Genomic DNA, 25270 nt, shown 5'->3' with positions numbered 1-25270 from the left:
AACAGAATCCAGTTTGGGCTCCTTACAAATATTAAGACGACCAGAAACACATTGAATGTACAGACACTGATATTCTAAACAAGAAAATATATTTAGTATGTAAGTTTAATCGTAGAAATATTTTGTTAGTCGGAAACATCTTACAATGCAGCAAACTCAGGAATGTCCCTTTAAGGATTTAAGGAAATTGTCCCTCATAGTGTTGAAGGAGTTAAGATTGTAGGATTTAGGGAAATTGTCCCACATAGTGTTGAAGGAGTTAAGATTGTAGGATTTAGGGAAATTGTCCCACATAGTGTTGAAGGAGTTCAGATTTAAGGATTTAGGGAAATTGTCCCTCACAGTGTTGAAAGAGTATTCAAGCTTGGAAACTGTCCCTCTAAAAGAATTAAATGAGTTATATGTAGATTTAAATAATAGGTTGCTCAAGTCAGAAAACCATTTATGACAAAGTGTTGTAGGGGTTAAATCTAGAGCCAAATCTCAGGAAACTGTTCCTCTGCTGAGATTCACAAGGACATTTACCGGGGTGGGAACTGGTGAACTGTAAAAAAGAGGAAATCTAGAGGGGTCCGGGGTGGTGAACTGTAAAAAAGGAGAAAATCTAGAGGGGCCCGGGGGCAAGGATGATTAAAATGTGAGTAAACGCAATGTTCCATGAGAGGAAAACCGTGGATCCGAAGAGAATTCCCTGATGAAGAATAACATTACAGCCCAGTAACCCGCTGATCATAAATCATTACCTGGTCTGTTATATGTCTTTTATCTGTATTCTTATATTATTGTGCTAAAATTGGTCCAACAATATTTTACTTATTAAATTTAATGTCTGAATACACATCTGAGTGTGAAATAGCAAGCTGGGGTGCGCAGTCTAAATGTATTGGAACATACAGGGTTATGACGTGGTGTAGTTTTGAAATATCCTAAAGACCATGTTGCTTTAATGCACACTACAGTATGTTGATTATGATGTGGCGCGTACTGCGGCTGAAATGTGATTACTGTGATGTTGCACGTGCACACTCGCTTTCCTTAGAGAGGGACTACTTAGAGAACATTAGTGTGTGCACTGACTGTTTGGACGTGTTGTGCTTCGTATTGACGAATTTACGAGACGTTTTTCCTTAGCAGTAGTTACACACGTATAAGACCAAAGGTGGCTTCGTGGATTCTGCGCATTATACATCATTTTGGTGTTCATGAATAACCGGATAGGCATTTGTTGTGTTAAAAATTTGGATAATATAACTTGGAAGGGACAGCGTGAGTTGGGTAGGTGTCTTGGCGTTCATGCTAGTGGGCTGGGAGTGGGTGGGTGTTGTAGTGTAGTGCGCAATGTTGGGCTATAGCGCGCTTATCAACGAGGTTCTCATCTGTGAATATTATCATAGTTATGATTGTTTTATTGTTTCAATGTTTCTTTTTCTCTGTCGCACTTTTATCTTCTCTAGAATTGTCATTGGATCACGTCAAATCTTTCAGTAATGGTAAATATAATTGGCACTTATTTAACTACTTCAAACATCAATTGTATTGACCCCTCACTTGCCACGATTAGTAAATCTCTCGGGTAAAATATATGATGTCGGTTGATATTGGTGTTTATCGGGCAAGCGTGGGGCTCTACTATTATAATGCAAGGAGTAAGCAGATGGTAGATTTCACGTGTCTTTTCATGTATATGTGTTGTCACTTCTGGGGTTCGAGGGGTATAACTATTATTCTATTCTTATTATTGATTTCTGGAAATGTTCACCTCAACCCAGGGCCTGCAGTTACACAGAATGTAGCACATACATCCATTGTTCACATTAACGTGTGTGGTCTAGAAGTTAAGCTTGACTTAGTGGAAACTGAATTGTGTAATTACGATGTTATTGCCATATCCGAAACTCACTTAAATCCCAATATCCCAAATGATAAGATTCTCATTAAAGGCTACAAGGAACCATATCGTAAGGTCAGATTAACTAACAACTGGGGTGGTATAGCAGTTTATGTAAAAAATTATATAATCTCGAAACATCGCACAGATATGGACATTCGTGGTTTGGAAGCTATTTGGGTAGATAAACACTGCAAATAATAAACTTTTAATAGGAACCTTCTACCGAGCCCCTTCTTGTGGAGTAGATTCATGGAACTTAATTGAAGAATCATTTTATTGTGGTTTAGATGATGGAATTGAAAAGGTTATCATGGTTGGAGATTTTAATGCTAATGTTCTAGAACGAAACAACCCAAGAATTGACCATCTGTGCAATCGCTTCCAACTGTCTCAACTGATAAATAAGCCAACCAGGATTACTGAAATTACCAAAAGCACTCTTGATCTAATTTTCGTTTTTTCTTCTCGATATGCGACGAATGTTGATGTACTCACTCCGTTTTGTAGCGATCATTCGCCAGTCCTTGTTAAATTTGGTACTAAAGAAAATAAAAGACAAAAATCTTTCCATAGAACGATTTTGGACTACTCAAATGCTGATATCCTTGGTTTAAAAACATTCTTTAATAATTTTGACTGGGACAATATTTTCAATCAAGAATGTATTGATACTATAGTTGAAGATTTTTCAGCATTGGTTCTAAGTGTAGCAAAACGATTTATTCCCTCTAAAGATGTAATAATACATAACAAAGCTAAACATACGAACATACCTGAAGATTGGGCCAATTTTAGGAAATCGCGTAATTTGGTTATATCCGAAGTGTGAAAAGCAAAACTAGATTACTTAAAAAAATTAGATAATAAAATAAATAATTCGGCTACTTTAGGTGAGAAAGACTGGTGGAAGTTGATAAATACATACTTAACAGGACGCTGCGTCACTAGTTCTACTGCTACACCACTGTTAGTTAATGCTTTTGTAGTAAATAACCCAACAGATATAGCTAATGCCTTTAATGACTTCTATATTACGCAGTCAACTCTTGACCACCTTCCTTCTGAGGTCCCGGAGATTGAACCTTTATCAAACGTAACCCTGGATCACATTCAATTTAACACAAAAGAGGTAGAAGATATCTTAAAGTCATTAAATCCGGCAAAGTCTACTGGTCCAGATCTCATTAGCAATACGTTATTAAAAATGTTAGCTTCAGAACTTTCCCACCCATTAACTCAACTTTTCAATCTTTCAATACAATGCTCATATTTTCCCTCTAATTGGAAACTAGCCAATGTTACACCTATCCATAAAAAAGGTTCTGTCCACGATATTAGTAACTATAGACCGATATCAATTCTAAGTAACTTATCAAAAGTGTTTGAGAAATGTATTTTTAAACATGTGTTCAATTTCTTAAAAGATAATAGTTTATAACCAAATTTCAATCGGGATTTATACCAGGGAACTCGACAGTTAATAAACTTATTGACCTGTACAATTTTATCTGCCAGGCGTTGGACGAGGGCAAGGAGGTTAGAGCTGTTTTCTGTGATACGTGTATTAGTAAAGCCTTTGACAGTCTGGCATAAAGGTATGGTAACGAAATTAAAATCTATAGGAATTTCGGGCAACCTCTTATATTGGTTCGAAAATTATTTGTCCCACCGTAAACAACGAGTAGTTATTGAAGGGAAATTTTCAAGTACTAAAATTATTCCTGCTGGCGTGCCCCAAGGTTCAGTTCTTGGTCCAATGCTATTCTTAATATATATCAACGATATAGTAACTGGAATAGACAAACATACGACTCTTCACTGACGATACTTCTTTATTCACAAAACTCTGATCTAAAACGTATTAATAACTGGGCCAAAAGGTGGCTTGTTAAATTTAGTTCTGCCAAAACTAAAACATTCACTTTCACGCGGAAGTCGTCTCTCCTGATTAAACCCACTTTGTATCTTAATAATGAGGAAATTATAGAAGTTAATTTTCATAAACATTTGGGACTGGTTTTCCAACAGTCTGGTGAATGGCGACTTCACGTGCAAACTGTTATTGATAAAACATCTAAAATGACCAGTTGCCTTCGGTCGCTTAAATATAGGTTATCTAGGAAATCATTGGAAAAAATAAACAATACATTTATCCTTCTTCTTTTTGACTATGCTGATGTAATTTGGGACAACTGTACATTGCATTTATCTCAGCAGCTTGAAAACATTCAATTTAGATACTCTACGCACCATTTGTGGTGCTGTTCATGGAACATCTCATCAGTCATTATACAAGGAAACTGGTTTTGTGCCTTTATCAGAGAGAAGAAAATGCCACAAATTATGTGTGATGTATCGACTTTGTAAAGGTATGACTCCAGCTTACCTATCCCAAAAATTGCCCAAAACAGTATCAGAACATTCTCGCTACCCGTTGCGTGATGCTGATCACTTGCAGGGATTTAGAAGCCGAACAAAACTATTTTCTGATTCGTTCTTCCCTTCAGGAGTTAAATTATGGAACAAACTACCAATAAATACTAGAAATTCTTTATCCATAAGTTGCTTTAAAAAACACTTATATGCAAACAAAACTAAAACTCCATTTTATTTTTACACGTTTGAGAGAAGACCAGAGATATTACACTGTCGTCTTAGTCTAAATATTAGCGACCTAAATGGACACAAAATTACACGTTTTATATCGGATACTCCAATCTGTGCCTGTGGCCATCCTATTGAGAATTCTGAACATTTCTTACTCCACTGCCCAAACTATGACAGACAACGTGCTCAATTTCTATTTGCTTACTCAAATTGAAATTACAAAGTGCTTTTACTTGGAAATCCAAATTTTGATGACCAAGAAAACGTTGACATGTTTAAAATGGTTCAACAGTTTATTGTTGCAAGCAAATGCTTTGACATTATCTGACAATTCTCATTCATTCATTCATTCTCTCTCTCTGTCTCTCTCTCTCCCTCCCTCTCTCTCTCTCTTTCTGTCTGTCTGTCCTCCTGTTTCTGTTCATTTCTTGTGCGTTGTGTGTGATTTGTTTTTCTCACAACTATTGTTTTGTCTGCTATGTTTTGTAAAAATTGTATTTGTAAATTGTAGGGAGAGACCTTAATACAGACATCGCCTGTTGGTCAATCCCAAACGTTAATAAATATTTATTTTTTAAAAAATCAGACCTTACACAATGAATCAAGAAACAAAATACTGATGTTGGAAACCAAGAGGCTAAATATTAATTTTGGTTAATACAAAAAACAACAATAACAAGTAATAACAAAATAAATATGTCACGGAAATAGTGTAATAAATAAAAAGAATGCAAAACAATAAGGCTAAATGGGTAGAACGACAAACTAAAACAAACTACGGTGCAACAAAGCAACCAAAATTCAAAATTAGAGAGACATGACAGTAAATGAAAAACGACATAGAGGTCTCATATTAAGTCATGGAAACTGCTAAACTGTTTATTAATCCACAAGTGCAAGATACCTCCGACAAGCTCGTACAAAAACTAAGATGGAATAAAATATAAAAAGATATTTATTATGTTCCTTTCTAGAACTAAATTTAAGATAAGCTATTTAAAGTTAACAAACAGGCTATAGTCTTTCTCACAGGGAATGCCTTTTTCCATACTATAGAATTTACCACAAACGATTTATTTTTGAGACAATTTCTAAATTGAACACCAAAAAAAAGTATTTTTTGTTATTTTTTAAACGCTTTCACAATGATCTGAAATCTTTAATAATGGCAATTAAGCTTTCAGGTTAATTACAACATTTAAAACGATCTGACAATCTTAGAAACGATCGGATGTCTTCAACCTAAGGCAATTAAGCTTTACAACTGATCTATGATATCTACAAGCTTTAAAATAATCTGCTTTACAACCGATCTAAGACATCTACAACCTAAGTTTTAATTATTAAACATACCGTATTTGACCGGAAATAAGCCCATGTCTTTGAATAAGCCCCCCACCGTTTTGATAGCATTTAAGTAATTAGGCCCTCATTCGTAAATAAGCCCACCCCCAACTTCGTCACCTTATAAATAACACGAAATTGCAAGTTTGCTCAAAGTTCATTTAAAAGGTCATACCTCCTGCTGATAATTAAACACAAATGTAACACAATATTTTACCACCAGTGAGATTTAGCAGTCTAACAATAACAGTGTGTAACATTGTTTTCAATTTCATGCTTGCAGTATTTCTTTGAAGTATCCAAGCCCAAGTATGAACTAAAAACCAATGTCTATTTTTACCACCACACTGGGTCCGCAGTTACTGCTAATTAAGCAAATACCATATTCTGATTGGCTAAGAACAATGACCTTAGATTGACAATTTTTTGAAGTGTAAGCTGGCTGCCTGTGTCAGAAACGTGTGTATACGCTATTGAATTTGTTGTTAATTGCTGTTGTTTTAAGTCTTCTCAGCATTAAATTTTGGATGTAAATAAACAGCACTGGTAAGTAATTGTAACATAGAAGGTGTGTTTCTGATAATTAGATACTAGTAAAAAAAAAAAAACAATTTAATTAATAAACAATTATTATTTATTAATAACAAATGGAACACTAATTAATAGATATGCTACTGAACGTTTTTTGTTTTCTTCCTAGTTCATTTAATTATTATTATTTATTTTAATTATTATCTTCTTTTTTTCTCTCAACAAAATTGGCCCCTTGTCTGGGAATAAGCCCACCCCATGCTAAGCTCACAATGAGTTGTCTGGGCCCCCTGGGCTTATTTCCTGTCAAATACGGTAATTTGATATCTCTGATACTGGCAATTAAGCTTTAAGATAATTACAAGATTTAACAGATCTGATAAACTTTAAAATGATCTACCATCTTCAATGTGTGGTAATTACATTTATACTGATTTGAGATATCTGCAACTCAAGCTTTAAATTATCTTTGACATGTAGCAGGAAAGCTTTATGACCGATCTAAGATATCTACGACCCAAACTTTAAAATAAACCAACATCTTCTATACTGGCTATTAAGCTTTCTTAAAATCGATCTGTGGTATCTAAAATCTAAGGTTTCAAATGATCCGACATCTTCAATCTTGTGAGATCTACAATCCAAGCTTTAACATAATCACACATATTCAATACCGGCAATTAATATTTTAGATTGATCTGTGATATACACAAACTTGATTCTAGATATAGGCTTAAAATTATCAGACATCTTCAATACTGGTAATTAATCTTTAAGATTGATCTGTGATATACACAAAGTTGATTCTAGATATAGGTTTAAAATGATCTGATATCTTTGATACTGATAATTAATCTTTAAGATTGATCTGAGATAACAAGCTTTAATTAAAATTATCCGAGAAGCATTAAAATGATTTGCTATCTACTATACCGGCACTTAATATTTTAGATTGATCTGAGGTATCTTGCAACACGTGACCACTACTATGAACAATAGAGCAGGAGCGCACTCAATGAATGCTCCCTAAACATACCTCATTTACAATGTAATCTAAAAGCTCAAATATGGCCATGGGTCGGGGTCCATCCGCACCGGGCAGGCACACAAAATTATTTCTGCTTCCTATAAAGCAAGAAGAGTGCAAAAAGACATAAACAAAAATATTGGCGAGACACACATTGAATCCACACACAAGAGTTGTCCACCCTTTACGGCTGTCATTTATTCATGGATACAAACTTAATTTTTTTTTTCCTAAATATTATTATATTTTCGTCATTTTATCTTCCAATGTTATGCTAATGATTAAATATAGGTAATTGTTGGTCTACTTAATGAGGCGTATTTTGCTAAACAGTGTAACAGGTTTTTTTATTTAATCACAGACCATTTAATACAATGGGTCTGTAAATAAGAAAGAACTGGGTTTTGTTTTCAATTATGGTCATTCTGGGGAAAAACTAACAGGAAATGTCACATAAAATCTCTGAAACCTGAAGTCAAATGAACATCTGATAACACCAGAGCATTCAGGACTAGCTCTGGTACTTGCCAAATCCACCAACTGCGAGTTTCATTTTAATTTGACTAAAAAATTACATGTAATAAATTAAATAATTGACATTTTGTTATCGAATATATTAGCGTTTCTGCTATTTCTTAAGTTTAATAGATAATACGGTAAAATTTTCTTCTCACCAGAGCTAGCCATGGAGCATGGATAGGGTATGAATATTGTACACTGCAACAATGGGTGGGTTGCAGATACATAATCAGGCCACAGCAATGTATTACAACTGGTACATCAAAGGCTGTGGTATGTACATACCTGTTTCCAGTGCATGGGCAATTACCCATACAAGATACCCTTCTGCAATATGGTGTAAGCAGTCAAAAGTCAATGGCGAATTTCCTTTCTTATTATCTAGACAAATGTGCTGAATTTTTTTTTTAATGTTCTTTTCCTTTCCATATTCTTAAGGGCATACTAATATCAGGGATACCCAGTTTAAAACACAGACTGAAATGATCTTTAAAAAGATGAACTTGCCATATCATACCATACCTAAGTAAAGGTCATTTTTTTGCATTTTAAATCCAATCCAATCTATTTTGTAAAAATTATTTTATGCAAAAAAAAAAGCTGAACTCCGAAATCACATCCCTGTAATATTCTACAGTTTACAAAGTTAAAGTTAATTTTGGTTAATGACACCACTTGATACCAGTCATGGTGCACTGGCTGGAACAAGAAATAGCTCTATGACCCACTGACGGGGATTGATCCTAAACCGACCACGCATCAGGCAAGTGCTTTACCACTGGGCTATGCCTAGCCCATCACAGTATAGCCCTCCCCATCATAGTATAGCCCACCCCATCATAGTATAGTTTGAGAATAATATAGTAGTTTATGAAGATGTAAGTAAAATTTCACCAGACTAGATAATGATTCTTACAAATATGGTCTGCAGTCAGTAATTTCTAAATAATATATATAAAACAGAGCATCTACACATTAATGCAAGACAAGCCATAAAGGGAAACAACTCTTGTATTGGTCACTTAGAACACAACATAGCAGCATATCACAGGAAGGTGATTGATATGCATCCATGGTTACCTCATTTACTATATATTCCAAGAGTTCGAATATAGCCATTGGGAGCGGCCCATCTCCAGATATCTCAAACTCACCGGGGCACCCTGGAAATGTACTAACATTTCAAAATATAGCCCTAATATTTATAATAATAAATGCTACTGTTAAAGTTAAAAATTATAAAAAAGAAAGAAAGTAATGCATTCACATTTCATGAGTTATTTTTTAAAATATCAAAACAAGAATTCCGCGGAAATAAATGTCTTGCCTACCATAATATTTTTCAGTTTTTTCTGATGAACATCCATAGGTACAACTATAAACAACGTTTAACTTACCTTCGGCACAGTTTATGAAAAACTGATCTAAATGTGAAACATAACACAAAAGTTGACGCTGTCACCATCTGTCTGAAAAATAATACCTATATCTCACCTTTTTACTTTGTAAAGGCAAGATAATAACTAGTTCATAGCCTAAATTTGTTTTTTTAAAATGAATAAGGATTAAAAATATTATTAAAGTGTATGTAACACTTACAAAAAAAAGAGAGGATATTTTACTCAAACAATGAATGAAACACTAATGGCAATTATCATAAATTCTTGAATGGAAGCCTAGGATTCTATTTTTTTTTCGCGACTCTCCGAGACCCGGCCTCTGTTCAAAGCAGGTCACAAAGCAGGTCACAAAGCAGGCTTCTATGTTTTTTAAAATCATTTTCGTGTTCTGCTGCTCGCGCCATGTTGTTAAAAATGTGACATCGTGCAATGGAAGTGACGAGTATAACGCAGTCATTAACCTGATTAAGCTAGAATAGCAGAACTAGGCAGGCTTCTATTCAAGGCAGGCTTCTATTCAAGGCAGGCACCGGCCTCGGTGGCGCAGTGGTTAAGCCATCGGACTACAGGCTGGTAGGTACAGGATTCGCAGCTCAGTACCGGCTCCAACCCAGAACGAGTTCTTAAGGGCTCAGTGGGTAGGTGTAAGACCACTACACCCTATTCTCTCTCACTAACTTATAACCCACTGTCCTGGACAGACAGCCCAGATAGCCGAGGTATGTGCCCAGGACAAAATGCTTGAACCTTAATTGGATATAAGCACAAAAATAAATTGAAATGAATGAATGAATCAAGGCAGGCTTCTATTTATTTCGCAACGCTCTGAGACCCAGCCTGTAATCAAGGCAGGCATCTATCCATGGCAGGCCTACATTCAAGGATTTCCGGTATTCACATTCTTTGACTTTATGTAACTCATACCAGAAATATAATTTTTTACCACTGAACACTTATTTTGACTAGTTTAAAACACTGTTCTTAAATCCTATACATTATAAATACCTGCAACATTACCAGTTGTCTGACATTACCACTTTTATCCGACAACATTACTAGTTATCGGACATTACCACATTGGACTGTTATTTGACAACATTACCAGTTAATATTATCTGACAATACTTCCGTTATTTTATCTGAAATGACTGGTTATGTGACATTACCACTATAGATGACAATATTATCAGCTGTTTGACAACATTACCAGTTATCTGATATCACCACTATTGTATGACAATATTAACAACTGTTTGAGAATATTAACAGTTATTTGACATTACCACTGCTATTTGACAACAATACCAGTTATCTGACATCACCACTCTTTATCTGACAACAAAGGGAGTAAGTAACCTTGCAGATGTCTCCCTGTTCTTGCAGCTTCAATATGTTCCTCCATGCAGTTTTCACCAAATATGCTGCTCAAATCATTTGGATCAGGAGGTGGAATTGGGTAGCGACCAATCGACATCTCGATGAGTGATAATCCTAGACTCCAGATATCCGACTGAACTGAGTAGTGTGTGCCCTGCAACCTCTCAGGCTAAAATCAAACAACACTCATAAAAAGACAATTTAATTTAATACAATTTAATTGTTTAAAAATTAAACAAAAACAAGCCCACGATATAGTTCCACAGAAGTACTCTGGCTGAACGCAAAGCAGAAACGAAACACCTCATGATGGTTGGGCTCGAAATTAACCATAGCACCGACAGCAACTGCAGTAGTTACGATAGATTTCCCATATGTTATGGCTTTTACCAATAGCAGTGTTTTGACGCTGAATGATAGGGATTTTTTTTTTTTGCATTTTTATTTGTTGCAAAAGTTGGTTTAAAATTTTTGTAGGCCAGGAGCCTAATTCACAAAGCTCTCTTAGGCTCTGCTAGACAACAAAGCATCCTCTTTGCAAGTCTTTTAGCATTGCACTGCGAGATCGCAAATTTGCGAGAGAGTTTAGTGAATTAGGCCCCAGACTCAAAACTGCTAAGGATGAGCATTTTGTCTTCGACAAAAACAATTTAAAGTTGTTGAAGGTAACATATTCTGAAGTTCAAGCCATGTGGTGGCATGCAATGAAACTGTAAAATTAATTGTAGCAATGGAAATGTACACACTAATTAATTAAACCACAAGCAGCTGTTTTCTGCATTAACAAACTGTGAAGAAACAACATTCTGCAAACTACATGACATTGTATATTAAACAACTTACTGCCATATACGATCTTGTACCAACAAAAGAGTTTGCCATTGAATCGATCAGCTGCCCACTGACGCCAAAATCACAGATTTTTATCTCTCCTCTCGAGTTCACCAAAATATTTGATGGTTTCACATCTGAAGGAAAGAAATGGAGGATATTCAACGAGTGTCTTGCGATATCATAATTTATCATGCTTCCTACTGACCTGATAACCCCTGCCTGATAATTCAAAGTGTTATTATGTCACTAGAAAATGAGTTGTGTGCATGATTGATGTTTGCTAAATTTTCAGGTAGGTCGTTTTCTTTTTTCAAACATCCATTTATAGCAATAATTGTATAAACTGCATAAATAAATATAACATTTACACTTCCTGTAACGTTAAACTACCTCTTATTTTTCAATTCTCCATTATTCGCTCCCATTCGGAACTAGCCAGTAGCTTCCTGCAAAGAATGTTTACATTGGAACAGCGTCTGATGTCACAGTCACTAACAGCCAGTGATGTAGATCTTCTTCAGATCACACATAAACTTTATTTTTACAGAAAAAGGTACTTGAAAGGCGTGGCATGATAAAAAAAATATCAGGCTATTTGGCTTGGTTCGATAACGGTGTAACAGGCTCGCTGAAGCTCACCTGTTATACTGTTATCTAAACCTTGCCAAATAACCACAATATCAAAACGTTGTAACCTGACATTCTACATTTATCAGCACAAGTTGATAAAAGTATGAAATCTGAGGCTTGCTGATAAATTATGATATCACAAGACACTCGGGGGTGGGGGGTGGGGGGATTGATGTGTTATTTATTTTATCTTCCATTACCATTCTTTTTATTTGTGACAATTGTAAACAATGTCAGTAGTATGGGTTGAATGTCACTGTATTTGGCAGTGGTAGTCTCGTTAACTAGCAGGACGATAGTGGTGTGACGTCACTAATGATAGGTTTAGCGCTGAAACATGCACAGTAACTTAACAAAAGAAACCATATCTCCTAGGAGAATATCGCAAATTATAGTACCAGCGATATCTTCTACAAAATCCTTTACTGGATGATAAAAACAAATATTACTCGAATTTAGAAGGAAAAAACCCTACGTAAATTGTGAAACATTATTTATATTTGTTAAAATCTAAATTTTTAATCTGCTGCTCATATGATTAATGTTTGATTTTTAACAGATGTTGTAACATACAGACTTATGCAGTCCAATCAACTTAGGCTATCCTATAAACAAAGTACCTGACAGTCACTCACTAGAAAATACTGTAATAACCTGGCAAAACGTCTTTTGGACTCTATATTACACAGAAATATGAGCTTGTTGTATACATGCGTTAACGGTATTATTATTCAGATTTAACAGATGTTATTATGGTATCCAGTCAGCACTTTTTGCAGATACACACTGGTAACCTTACACCATGGATGCATTCTAAATGTAAATTAATCTACAGCTGTTGAAAAAGCCAACTCACAGAAATTGATGATGTTCAATTAATTATTAAGGTGCAACTTAAAAAAAAAAAAAAAAAAAAAATGTTCAGTTAATAATTTACATCCTTTATATTTTCTTTCCCACCAGTTTTAAACAATGATCCATAAATGGTGTATAAAAATCTGTGTCTGTGGGAAAGTGCATATTAAACAATCTTGACAATTATTCTCTAGACCAAATTTCAGAGTGGTTGAGAAAAACAGGCAGCTACATTTGGTAAATGCAGAGATGTTTATAAATATATGTGATAGTAATAGTTGCCAAACAAATTCTGACGGAGAGACAAGGACAGAATTGAAACCTAGAGTGCCTTCCGGTTGGACTGGTAGAAGACTAACCATGCAGGAGTGTGATTAAACATTGCTATCTGTTGCTGATAAATATAGTTTTAAACACTAACCTCTGTGTATAATCTGGTGTTTCTCTCGTAAATAACACAGTCCTTTTAACACCTGCAACAAACACAACCAATCAATAAACACATTTAAACACAACAAGAATAAACTTTGTTCTATATTTGCACAAAATACTCCCAATATGAGCAATATCACCCCAAGCCATTTAATCCAGTTTAATTCAAAGGAGGGGAAGCAGGGTAGAGTAAATTTTAGGTGCTCATAATAATACATTTTTAACTATACTACAAAAACCAGGATAAGAGAAAGTACATTGAATTTGCCAAAATTGTAAATTTAAGAAAAATATTGCAAGTAATGTGTAGTTAACAGTAAAAAAAGCAATAATACCCCCAAATATTTTATACTGCCTAATAACTACGGTCAGCTGGTTCACTGAATATCGGCTACTTACTGCGTTGTTTATCACAGCTAATATTGGTTCTGGTATTCTTCCTGCTCTCTTTAAAATAAGGTCCAGCGAGCCTCCATCCTGCAAGAAATCATTTTAAAATAGTAAACTCAAATGTATTTATAAACAGGAACACCAGTTATTGTACCCCAGGCACATACATTTTACAACAAGCATTTTGTTAAAGCAATACATATCCCCTACCAGGTGGCAAACACCTCATTAAACAGATAGAGACCAAATTCTATAATCTCCTCTTGGCCCATGCTTAAAAAAAAAAAAATGACATCACACACATGCAAGCTGTATGGTGTTGCCATGACGTTGAAGTCACATACTCTATTGGAGTCTTGAGTTTACACTTTAAATTTTTTTATAAACACCAGGCCTAGTTTGACCAGTTGGGGATTCAAAAGACTTGTTTAATACACCAACACTGTTAATTTCATCAACACATCAGTCTAGCACCATGCTGCCCTGAGATTAAACAAGCCTTTTTCAATAAATAATTATAAAACATTCAGAACATATATTATTAATTGATAAAATATCCTTGTTATGGTATATATTTTGCCATTCATTTATTAAAGCAAACACGTATTAATTACATTTATTTTTATTAAAAAAAAAAAAAAATTGTCTTAAATGAGGAAACAAAAGTTCCCTGAAAATGGTAAAAATGTCCCAAAAGTGTTTAGTCTACCATGCCTTGCCAAATGTCTCGGGAAAACACAACATTATTTAGTAGTAGGCAGGTGGTTATTTTCAGAGCTACTACTGCTGCCACTGTCACTTACATTACGACGGGGTGTAGCCCAGTGCTGGCCTTATGAGCAGTCAGTCTAGAGTCTATCCATGGATATATTAGACTATTTCTTACTCTAGCCAGTGCACCACAACTGGTATATTAAAGGGCGTGGTATGTGCTATGCTGTCTGTGGTATGGTGCATATAAAAGATCCCATGCTAATAATAAAAACATGTTGCGGGTTTTCTCTCTAACAATATATCTATCTGTCTGTCTGTCGGTCTATCTATATTATATATATATATATATATGTAATATAAAAATTATCAAATGTTTGACATCCAATAGCCGATGATTAATAAATCAATGTGCTCTAGTGGTGTTAACTGTTAACAAAACAAACTTTACCTTTAGTGGAAAGCAGGACCTGGTGGTTATTGATGGAGCTAATACCGCTGCCACTTACTGTTCATGCTTACAATTATACACCTCATTTAAATCAATACATGGGCAGAGCACCAGTTATATTAAACAATATGGAAACATCCAAAGATTGAACATACCATATACTCCATGCAGATGCTGATCTCCCCGTCACTGTAAAATGCTCCGTAGAAACCAACAATGTATGGCGAGTTACACTCGTGCAGAACTTTCAGCTCTCGGATAATCTGGTTCCGAACAGCAGGTTTGATTTCCAAGTGAATGAGCTGAGGAAAGAGAAATTTCAACAATAATTCCCCGGAATTAAATGTTTTGCCTACCACAAACTTAACAATTCATCTCAATGCATGTTAAAAACATTCCAGCTCTAATACAATATGTTTGACGTTGAATACCTTTACAATGATCATTTATTACCGATAACACACATTTGACACATTAATCACTAATACACACACCATGGGAAGAAACCCATCAGCACCAATGCATTTAACCTGAACATTATTTAATGGGGGTACTGTTAGATTTCTTCCTGTAATGTGTGTATCAGTGATTAATATGTCAAATATTTGATATTAGCGAACTTGAAAATTATCAATGTAAAGGTATTTAACGTCAAATATAGGATTGTTATTGTATTAGAGCAGGTATCTTAGACTACCATTTGGTAGGCACAGATTGCACAGTTTTGATATAGTTTTCTATGGCCATAAGGAGAGCGACTTATGATCAGAGTACTCGGACTAACCCAGAGCTAGCCAAGTAACCAAACTTGATATCCCATTTCACAACAAACAGGAAAGAATACATGTACCCGTACCATGGCGCACTGGTTTTGATTGAAAGGGGGGGGGGGGGGGGGGGGGGGGGGGGTGGGGGGGGGGCAGACGACTAGGTATATCCAGGTATACTGGTATACCCAGCCCCTCTGGTAAAAGATTTATGTACTGTCAGAAAAGTCAGAAGTAAAGAGTAAAGTCAGAAAAATTAACATTTTTTTTAAAAGGTGTTGTTGTTATATTTGGGGGGGGGGGGGGGGGGGGGGTGTGGGGTTTTTTGGTTTTCTTTTGGTGATCAGTATACTAGTATTACAGATTAAGTGAATAATAATGATATTCCAGTGTGTGTGTGTGTGTGTGTGTGTGTGTATGTGTGTATATATATATATATATATATATATATATATATATATATATATATATATATTATATACACACACACACACACACACACAGTAAACTCTCTATATGTCAAACTCCATTTTCTCAAACGTCACACTATCACAAAGCAAGACGTGGGTCCGAACCGTTTCTCTATATAAACATTTAAAAATTTGTATGTTTATCTCAAACTCTGACATAAATATACACGTTATGTCAAATGACTTATGTGGTCCCATATGACATATTTACTATATATTTTGTATATTTTTGTCGAAGTTGAAAACGTATTTTCCATAAATTAAAATAATAATTATTTAATAAAATTATTTCAATAAATGCAGTAAAGCAAGCCAAGGGCCTCCTTTTAATTTATCATGTTTGTGTTCGATCATTACAGGCCAGTGGATTAACTTGTTATTGCCAAGTATGCCTAATTAGTATTTATTTAATCCGGTCGCTTGAAAGTGATGGCCTATGAAACCGTGGCAATTATCAAAAGCGGGTAACAATAAAAGTGGGATTGGGTATATAAACAGTATTGGATTAGGTGTTCTTACTATGAGTGGTTTTAACTTGTTATTTTAAATAAAAATATAAGAGTGTACAGCACTGGGGGAATAGCTGGATCCAGTGCTTTAACTCTGACATGCAAGAGAAAGTTAACAGTACATTCTTTTCAGAATTTAGATGTTTAGTTATCTGAAATGTAACAATATCTCAAACTAACCGGCTGGCACCAACAAATTTGACATATAGTTTACTGTGTATGTATGTGTGTGTGTGTGTGTGTGCGTGACAGGTTTTACTATTATTATCCCCCACCCCTTTTTGGGTAATAAACATAATTAAATCAGTGTTGCATTAGGCAATTTTTTTTGCAAGTCAAGTAAACTATATAATTTTGGTTGCACGTTTCTCTTTTTTTTAAAAACCTTTCCTCCTTCCTACAAGTACACATGAAAAATGTTGATTCTGTAAAAATATTTTAAAGAAAGAAAGAGAGTGAGAGTGAGAGAGAGATTGAGAGTGAGAGACAGACACACACACACACACACACACACACAGATTATCAACTGACAAGAACCTGATAGGTTTTACTATTATTATCCCCCACCCCTTTTTGGGTAATAAACATAATTAAATCAGTGTTGCATTAGGCAACTTTTTTTGCAAGTCAAGTAAACTATATAAAAAAATTTTAAACCTTTCCTCCTTCCTACAAGTACACATGAAAAATGTTGATTCTGTAAAAATATTTTAAAGAAAGAAAGAAAGAAAGAGAGAGAGAGAGAGTAAGGGTAAGTTTGAAGTGGGTGGAATTTGGAATAATTTTTTTAGTCAAAGGTCAAAAAAGCCTAAGTCCTACGGAGAATAATCTGCATCCTAACCATGTCCGGACTGAGAAATTAAAACCAAAAGTATTTTTGACTGCTCCGTCTAAAAGGTTTTAAGGTGATTTGAGCAACTGAACGGGTGCCAAAGTAAAGTGCATTGGACTATTTATAAAAAAATAAACATAAAAATTTTGAGCCATGGCAAAAAAAATTAAAGTCCAACTAAGCCCAAAAAAGGAGGTTACCTGTCCTAGGTACGGTTGGGTTCTACTGCGGCTTTGAGGTGAATTGTTATGAGGTTAGCATATTTGTACTCAATTCAGGCTTACTGGTAATTATTGTGGGCATACATACTGTGAGCACAATCAATGTTTAACGCCTTTGCTTTGATGCCATCTGAAACCCTACTGTCACACCTGTTCTAGGCAGTAACAAAAGTGATAAGTTTCTATCAATATAGGCAACCCCTTCCAATTAACAACCAACAGTCATACACTCATTAAGCCTTCTTTTCTAGCCACCTGTCACGCACGCACACACATACACACACAGTGAAACCCCTCTAAACCAGACACCATTGACCCCAAGTAAAAAGTCCAGTTTTAAGAGGTATCCAGTTTAGAGAGGTTATTTTCTGCACAGATATTTAAAAAGGGACCATGAAAAACATCCAGTTTTGAGGGAATTCCGATTTACAGAGGGTCCAGTTTTGAGGTTTCACTGTATACATATATAGTTGTATTTAATGTGACAAAAATGTGTTGGTGATAACAAAATTAATGTTGGAGGAAGGAATGCTGTGAGCCAACACTTGACTGAACACACCCAGTTGTGTACATTGTACACACGTGCATGTGGGTGGAATTTTTTACAAGAATGTGTCACGTAGTATTCACTCCATTCTTCACATTCCATTGTAGTTACAAACATGTACATACATAATACTGTCACATACTGTACAACATGTCATCAAATCTGCTTATATGACAGCAGCAGTAGCAGTAGTAGTTGTAGTGGTGGTGATGGTGGTAGTGGCTACATTTACTTGTTGGCTAATAAATATTCCTTAAATTGACCACATTTTAATAATTTTCAAGGAAAAACTTGACACACATGTACATATCTAAAAGCTGACTAAACCTTTGTTATAGTAGTAGTAGAAGTAGTAAACCTAGGTTACAATTTTAATAGTAGTACTAGTAGTAGTAGAATAGAATAGAATAGAATAGAATAGAATAGAATAGAACAGAAGTTTAACGAAACCCCAGCACGAAAAATACATCGGCTATTGGGTGTTGAAGTTTGAGTAGTAGTAGTAGTTGGTATAATGGAATTAGTAGTAGTATTAGTAGTAATAATAACAATAGTAGTAGTAGTAGTAATAGTCATGTTCACATAATAACTGTAATTATTCCTACATTTTATAGCCTAAGAGGAAACTGATATATGTGTTTGGGTTTGTTTTCATACACACTTATGAAAAGAAAACAGTCATTATACATAGATATTAAAGGTAAACTTAGGGACCATGGCCCAATTTCACAAAACGTCTAGGCTAGTTTTACATATAAAAGTAAATGTACTATAGATGTTAACGATAAAGGTAGCGGTTACCATAACTGTACAATATTTTGTGAATTTAGCTGCTATATAGCTCTTGAAATAAGTGGCAGATGATTGCCAAAAAGCAAAAGAAAAGGGGGGGGGGGAGAGCTTGCATGGGTAAACTGTATTTCGTTGCGTGATGGTGGAAAAACATATCCCGTAGCAGAGTTTTTGCCAGAAAGACATTTTTGGGTATGGTGCTATGGAATTGAATATTTGCTGAATGCAACCGCAGTCAACAGGGGTTATGGTGGGGCCTCTTTTAGAAATAAAATGGGTTAGGTTTAGGGTTAGGGTTAACAAAATCATACAATAACGATAAAGAGTCACTAATTTTGTCAAAAGGTAAACTTAAAAAAAACAAATCTGCAAAAATATTTGGGTATGGCGCCATACCCATTTTACCCTTTGGCAGAAACCCTGCTTAGGCTATTTTGCCCCTCAGTATCTGGTACAAACAAGTCTGTACGATGCACAAGCTGACTCATCTTTTATGTACTGTTAGTTGAACCAGAGATATTGTAGGTATGACATTCACGGGCATTAATTTTGCTGAATCGATCAAAGTTTTAATATTATTTTAATAAAGATTTCAAGATTTGTAAAGGTGGTGTATATATTACTTGGGAGAGAGAGAGAGAGAGAGAGAGAGAGAGAGAGAGAGAGAGAGAGAGAGAGAGAGAGAGAGAGGAGAGAGAGAGAGAGAGGGAGAGAGAGAGAGAGAGAGAGAGAGAGAGAGAGAGAGAGAGAGAGAGAGAGAGAGAGAGAGAGAGAGAGAGAGAGAGAGAGAGAGAGAGAGAGAAAGAAGTGTTTTATTTAACGACGCACTCAACACATTTTATTTACGGTTATATGGTGTCAGACATATGGTTAAGGACCACACAGATTTTTTTAGAGGAAAACCGCTGTCGCCACATAGGCTACTCTTTTTACGACAGGCAGCAAGGGATCTTTTATTTGCGCTTCCCACAGGCAGGATAACACAAACCATGGCCTTTGTTGAACCAGTTATGGATCACTGGTCGGTGCAAGTGGTTTACACCTACCTATTGAGCCTTGCGGAGCACTCACTCAGGGTTTGGAGTCGGTATCTGGATTAAAAATTCCATGCCTTGACTGGGATCCGAACCCAGTACCTACCAGCCTGTAGACCGATGGCCTGCCACGACACCACCGAGGCCGGTAAGAGAGAGAGAGAGAGACACAGAGTATCAACTGACAAAACCCTGACAGGTTTTACTATTATTATCCCCCACCCCTTTTTGGGTAATAAACATAAATCAGTGTTGCATTAGGCAATTTTTTTTGCATGTCAAGTAAACTATATAATTTTGGTTGCACGTCTTCTCTTTTTTTTTAAAACCTTTCCTCCTTCCTACAAGTACACATGAAAAATGTTGATTCTGTAAAAATATTGTAAACAAAGAAAGAGAGTGAGAGTGAGAGTGAGAGTGAGAGAGAGAGAGAGAGAGAGATGAGAGTGAGATTAAGAGTGAGAGTGAGAGACAGAGACACACACACACACAGATTATCAACTGACAAGACCCTGATAGGTTTTACTATTATTATCCCCCACCCCTTTTTGGGTAATAAACATAATTAAATCAGTGTTGCATTAGGCAAATTTTTTTTGCAAGTCAAGTAAACTATATAATATTTTTTTAAACCTTTCCTCCTTCCTACAAGTACACATGAAAAATGTTGATTCTGTAAAAATATTTTAAAGAAAGAAAGAAAGAAAGAGAGAGAGAGAGAGAGTAAGGGTAAGTTTGAAGTGGGTGGAATTTGGAATAAATTTTTTAGTCAAAGGTCAAAAAAGCCTAAGTCCTACGGAGAATAATCTGCATCCTAACCATGTCCGGACTGAGAAATTAAAACCAAAAGTATTTTTGACTGCTCCGTCTAAAAGGTTTTAAGGTGATTTGAGCAACTGAACGGGTGCCAAAGTAAAGTGCATTGGACTATTTATAAAAAAATAAACATAAAAATTTTGAGCCATGGCAAAAAAAATTAAAGTCCAACTAAGCCCAAAAAAGGAGGTTACCTGTCCTAGGTACGGTTGGGTTCTACTGCGGCTTTGAGGTGAATTGTTATGAGGTTAGCATATTTGTACTCAATTCAGGCTTACTGGTAATTATTGTGGGCATACATACTGTGAGCACAATCAATGTTTACCGCCTTTGCTTTGATGCCATCTGAAACCCTACTGTCACACCTGTTCTAGGCAGTAACAAAAGTGATAAGTTTCTATCAATATAGGCAACCCCTTTTATTAACAACCAACAGTCATACACTCATTAAGCCTTCTTTTCTAGCCACCTGTCAGGGGTTCAAATGTGTTAAAAACAAATGACTCTGTTCCAGTTTTACAGATTACATGCCTTCATACATGTCCCCTACCGAGCCTAAAAAAAATTTTTTGTATCTCCTAAGCTCAAGGGCCCTAATTCTGTCAAAAATGGGTAAATTGCCAAGAAGTCTAACTTGATCTATGACAAACGTGATAAGGTTATATACAAAACTCCAGTTCAGTATCTTGAGGCATATATTGCACAAAAAAAAAAAAAAAGAGTCCTGAAACCAAATTTTAATGCCTCCTAAGTTCATGGGCCATAACTGTCAAAAACTGGTAAATCATCATGAAAGTCAAACCTGGTCTGTAACAGTACATGGTAAAGTTTACACCAAATTTTAGCTCATAATCTAGAGGCACTGTTAAAAAAAAAAAAAACATATGAAAAACTATGTGGGACAGACTTGGTATGCACAGAATTATGTTTGGGCTAAAATACATAACATCATGAACAGTGATGTTATCGTAAGTTGCACAATTTGAAGTTTATAGAAGTACAAGGGCCTCAGAGGAAGTTACGCTTTTGATGCCAGTTTAAACGAACTGAAAATATATAATTATTTTTTGAGTTTGTTAGATAACATTTTCCAAAATGATTATTTGATTTCATATATTTTCACAAATATTTTGTGTCTATGTTGATTCAGACTCTCAACTCTTAAGTGAATCTCTATTTCTCGTGCCAGCCAGTGCACCACGACTGATATACCATAGGCAGTGGTATGTGCTATCCCGTTTATGGGATGGTGCTTAAAACAAACCCCTTGCTACTAATGAAAAAAATATAACAGGTTTCATCTTTAGGTCTCACAATTATCAAAAGTTTGATATCCAATAGCGGATGATAAATAAATCAATGTGCTCTTTTAATGCAGTTGAACAAAACAAACTTTAACTTATGTGAATCTGACATGAATCAGATTTAGGGATTCACACAGTTTTATCACTGCAAGTCAGGCCATAGGATTTCAAATTTTATGGACAACTATTTTTTTGCTTCCATGTTTTCTGATCATTGGAAACCATCTGAAAAACACTTTTGGTAATCACGGTAAAGGTGGATTGTGTTAGATACTAATGGCCAACAGACTTTTGGTTTCCTTTATTTTGCCGACATGCTGATTTTACTGGATACGATCATTTATGTCAAACCAGCATGAAAATGAATACATCCATAACAAACAATAACAAAGAAGAGACTGTATAAAACTTGCTGCAAGCTGAATGAGGAAAACGGAGGGAAAAAACTAGCAAGAAGTAAACAAATTAAAAATCATTTTTAATTTCTATAAATCCTACTTTTCGGGCCATGATCAAGGCAGTGGGTTTATGTCGGACTCTGGTAACAACTCCTCCATTTCCTGCACCAAGCTCTCCCAGCTTTTCAAAGTCTTCTTCCACAAGCTCTCCGACCTTCTGTTTCTGGGTCAGGAAGAGCTCGAGTCTTTCTCGCTGCTGGTCATCGATATCCAATTCCTTCAGCTTCTGTTGTAATGCTTCCAAGTTTGCAGCTCCATTCTGCTTCCTACCAAACAAAAAATAATGTTGAGAATAACTTGAATTTTTCTACTGATAACCACCAATAATATTTAATGAAAATTATTATTATTAGAGTGAAACCGGTTTCAGGCTTCTGAAAATTGTGACAGCGATAGTTTTGTTCGCACATCGCTTGCATAACCCATTTTTCGTTCATACATTGTATTTATGACATCATTTAAATGGTCATGACGGGTTACGTAAAAACAAAATGGGTAACCTGAAATAGTTTTAGAGTAACCCATAAATGGTGTATGCAAATTTTCATTCTTAAAGGCCTGTTTAAACCGGATAATGCTGTGGAACTAATATTTATTCAATTTATACAGGATCCGGTGTTTTGAGGGTCACGCCTTAGAAAATAAAACATTCGGGACCCTGAAATTTTAGACAGGTTTACTATTATTATCCCCCACCCCCTTTTTGGGTAATGAACATAATTAAATCAGTGTTGCATTAGGCAAACAACGTAGTGATAAGGTATGTATTACATACGTAATGTAATGTAACTAACCCTAACCAATATTTTTAAAATTGGTCAGGGGAATGAGGAAGTCTTGCCCTAAATGAGTTTTATTACCCATAACCATTACATTAATCTATTATTATAATGGCTGCAAAATCAAGACAGTCCCTTTAATTAAGAATGATTATGATGATTTCTTGTGTATTAAAGCCATGAATTTATTGGTTTGTTATTGTTTTGGATTTAATTTTTAAAGGATTTTAAACGATATATACATATACATTTAGTAATTGATTTGAACTCTGCCATGAATCCGTCAGTGGCCAGGCAACACGGATGTCTATCGCAGCCTACCTGTCATCGATTAGTTTGCACTGAACACAAAATGACATTCACACACAACTTACTCCGCAGAATCCTGTGACGGTTCGGCGCACGTAATCGTCAAATTCAGCTTGTTTTTGCCCATAGGCATGTTTGCAATTCGGTGGGAAACAACAATTATACCATCTGTAGACTCGAGGTTGCGTAAATTCACCACAATAATAGCCAAATGTCCCACTCAATAGTAAATGACAGCAGCCAAGACCAAAATGTACATATTATCTATCCATACCATAATTGTCGGAAGTGACGCACGACCTGCCTTTCGTGAATCATTCGGAACACTTCGACTGATTACGGATTGTGCACATATACTTTGACCTGTTTGTGGGTGGGAATGTCACACATATATACTTGTATATTTTAAAGTCATTGTGGTAGTCTGCCATATAAATAAAGTAACATACATTTTCAGAAAAATAAATAAATTAAATAGTCAATTTTTTTTTTTTTTTTTTAAACTACTTTGTAGACGTGAGTTTGTGCATGTCGGATCTCCGTATCTGTACGTACGTACGTGTACGTGTAAAACGAGATGGGCGTAAATATTTGGTCCATGTATGACAATATTAATGAAAACAACAAAAACACTAGATTTGTACTCCTGGTGAAAAAACAAATAATCATATTTAATGCAGGCCTAATTCGTTTTATAGCATGTTATTTGTCTTTATAAATGATGAGCAATTATTGCTAAAATTTTCAATTAAAAAAAAATTTGAAATGTAATAATCAAGAATTTATTTTATATTCCTAGTAATTAGCCTTCAATTTCAACATGGATAGATCTATGCAAAACCAGTAAGCGAACTCTTTACACACGGAGGATTGCATACGCTCAGGTGCTGATCCAGGGGTTTGTTGGGGAGCTATGGTAAGAGGTGTTTGAACATGGTTTGTTTATTTATTTATTTATTATTATTATTATTATTATTATTATTATTATTTCTATCATAATCATTATTATCACTGAAGTCGGCGAAAAAAAAGGTTGCGCTCCTATAGTGTCCCCCTAGCTCGAGTAGTCTGACTAAGAGAGCTAGACGGACATTTGAACAGTTATATATACACTCTCATTTACAATTGTAATGAGAGCGTATATAAGTGTCGAAATGTCCGTCTAGCTCTCTAATTAGAGTCAGAGTATTCGGGCTAGCGTCCCCCCTCCCGAATCCACGCTTGCTGCATAATGAATATTTAAACAGTAATGTTAATGTGATGTGTGCACTAATGAATCACTGTCAAAAAGTGATATATTACATATACATTCTATAGATAATAGACCCATATAACATTATACTAAAGGCTCAAATAGTCAGACAAAATAGTATATACTTAATTTGACATTATGGGGCGGGACATAGCTCAGTGGTACAGCGTCCGCTTGATGC

General features: G+C 35.4%; 1 protein-coding gene across 3 annotated transcripts in view; it reads right to left on the bottom strand.

Moving 5' to 3' along the window:
* The window catches only part of LOC121385651 (dual specificity mitogen-activated protein kinase kinase 1-like), a 39932-nt gene extending 15814 nt beyond the window's left edge, over nt 1–24118 (bottom strand). Inside the window, exons 1-9 of one of the 3 annotated variants that reach the window (XR_005959562.1) lie at nt 23903–24118; nt 22790–23015; nt 15155–15301; nt 13847–13924; nt 13437–13488; nt 11540–11664; nt 10676–10865; nt 7410–7498; nt 2321–2430 (exon numbers count right to left, since the gene is read on the bottom strand). Coding sequence is in view for 2 of the 3 variants with exons in the window: in XM_041516415.1 (XP_041372349.1) it covers nt 7410–7498; nt 10676–10865; nt 11540–11664; nt 13437–13488; nt 13847–13924; nt 15155–15301; nt 22790–23015; nt 23903–23970 (975 nt within the window). In the remaining variant the exon portion in view is untranslated. Of the gene's footprint in view, nt 1–2320; nt 2431–7409; nt 7499–8999; nt 9083–10675; nt 10866–11539; nt 11665–13436; nt 13489–13846; nt 13925–15154; nt 15302–22789; nt 23016–23902 lie in introns of all 3 variants that reach the window. The other 2 variants (XM_041516422.1, XM_041516415.1) reach the window with 2 other exon arrangements.
* Between the last annotated feature and the right edge of the window lie 1152 nt (nt 24119–25270).

The sequence above is a fragment of the Gigantopelta aegis genome, chromosome 2, assembly GCF_016097555.1.
Source record: "Gigantopelta aegis isolate Gae_Host chromosome 2, Gae_host_genome, whole genome shotgun sequence".
Lineage (NCBI taxonomy): Eukaryota > Metazoa > Mollusca > Gastropoda > Neomphalida > Peltospiridae > Gigantopelta > Gigantopelta aegis.
The sequence above is the reverse complement of the archived record's forward strand: the minus strand, read 5'-3'. Positions and strand labels throughout refer to the sequence as shown.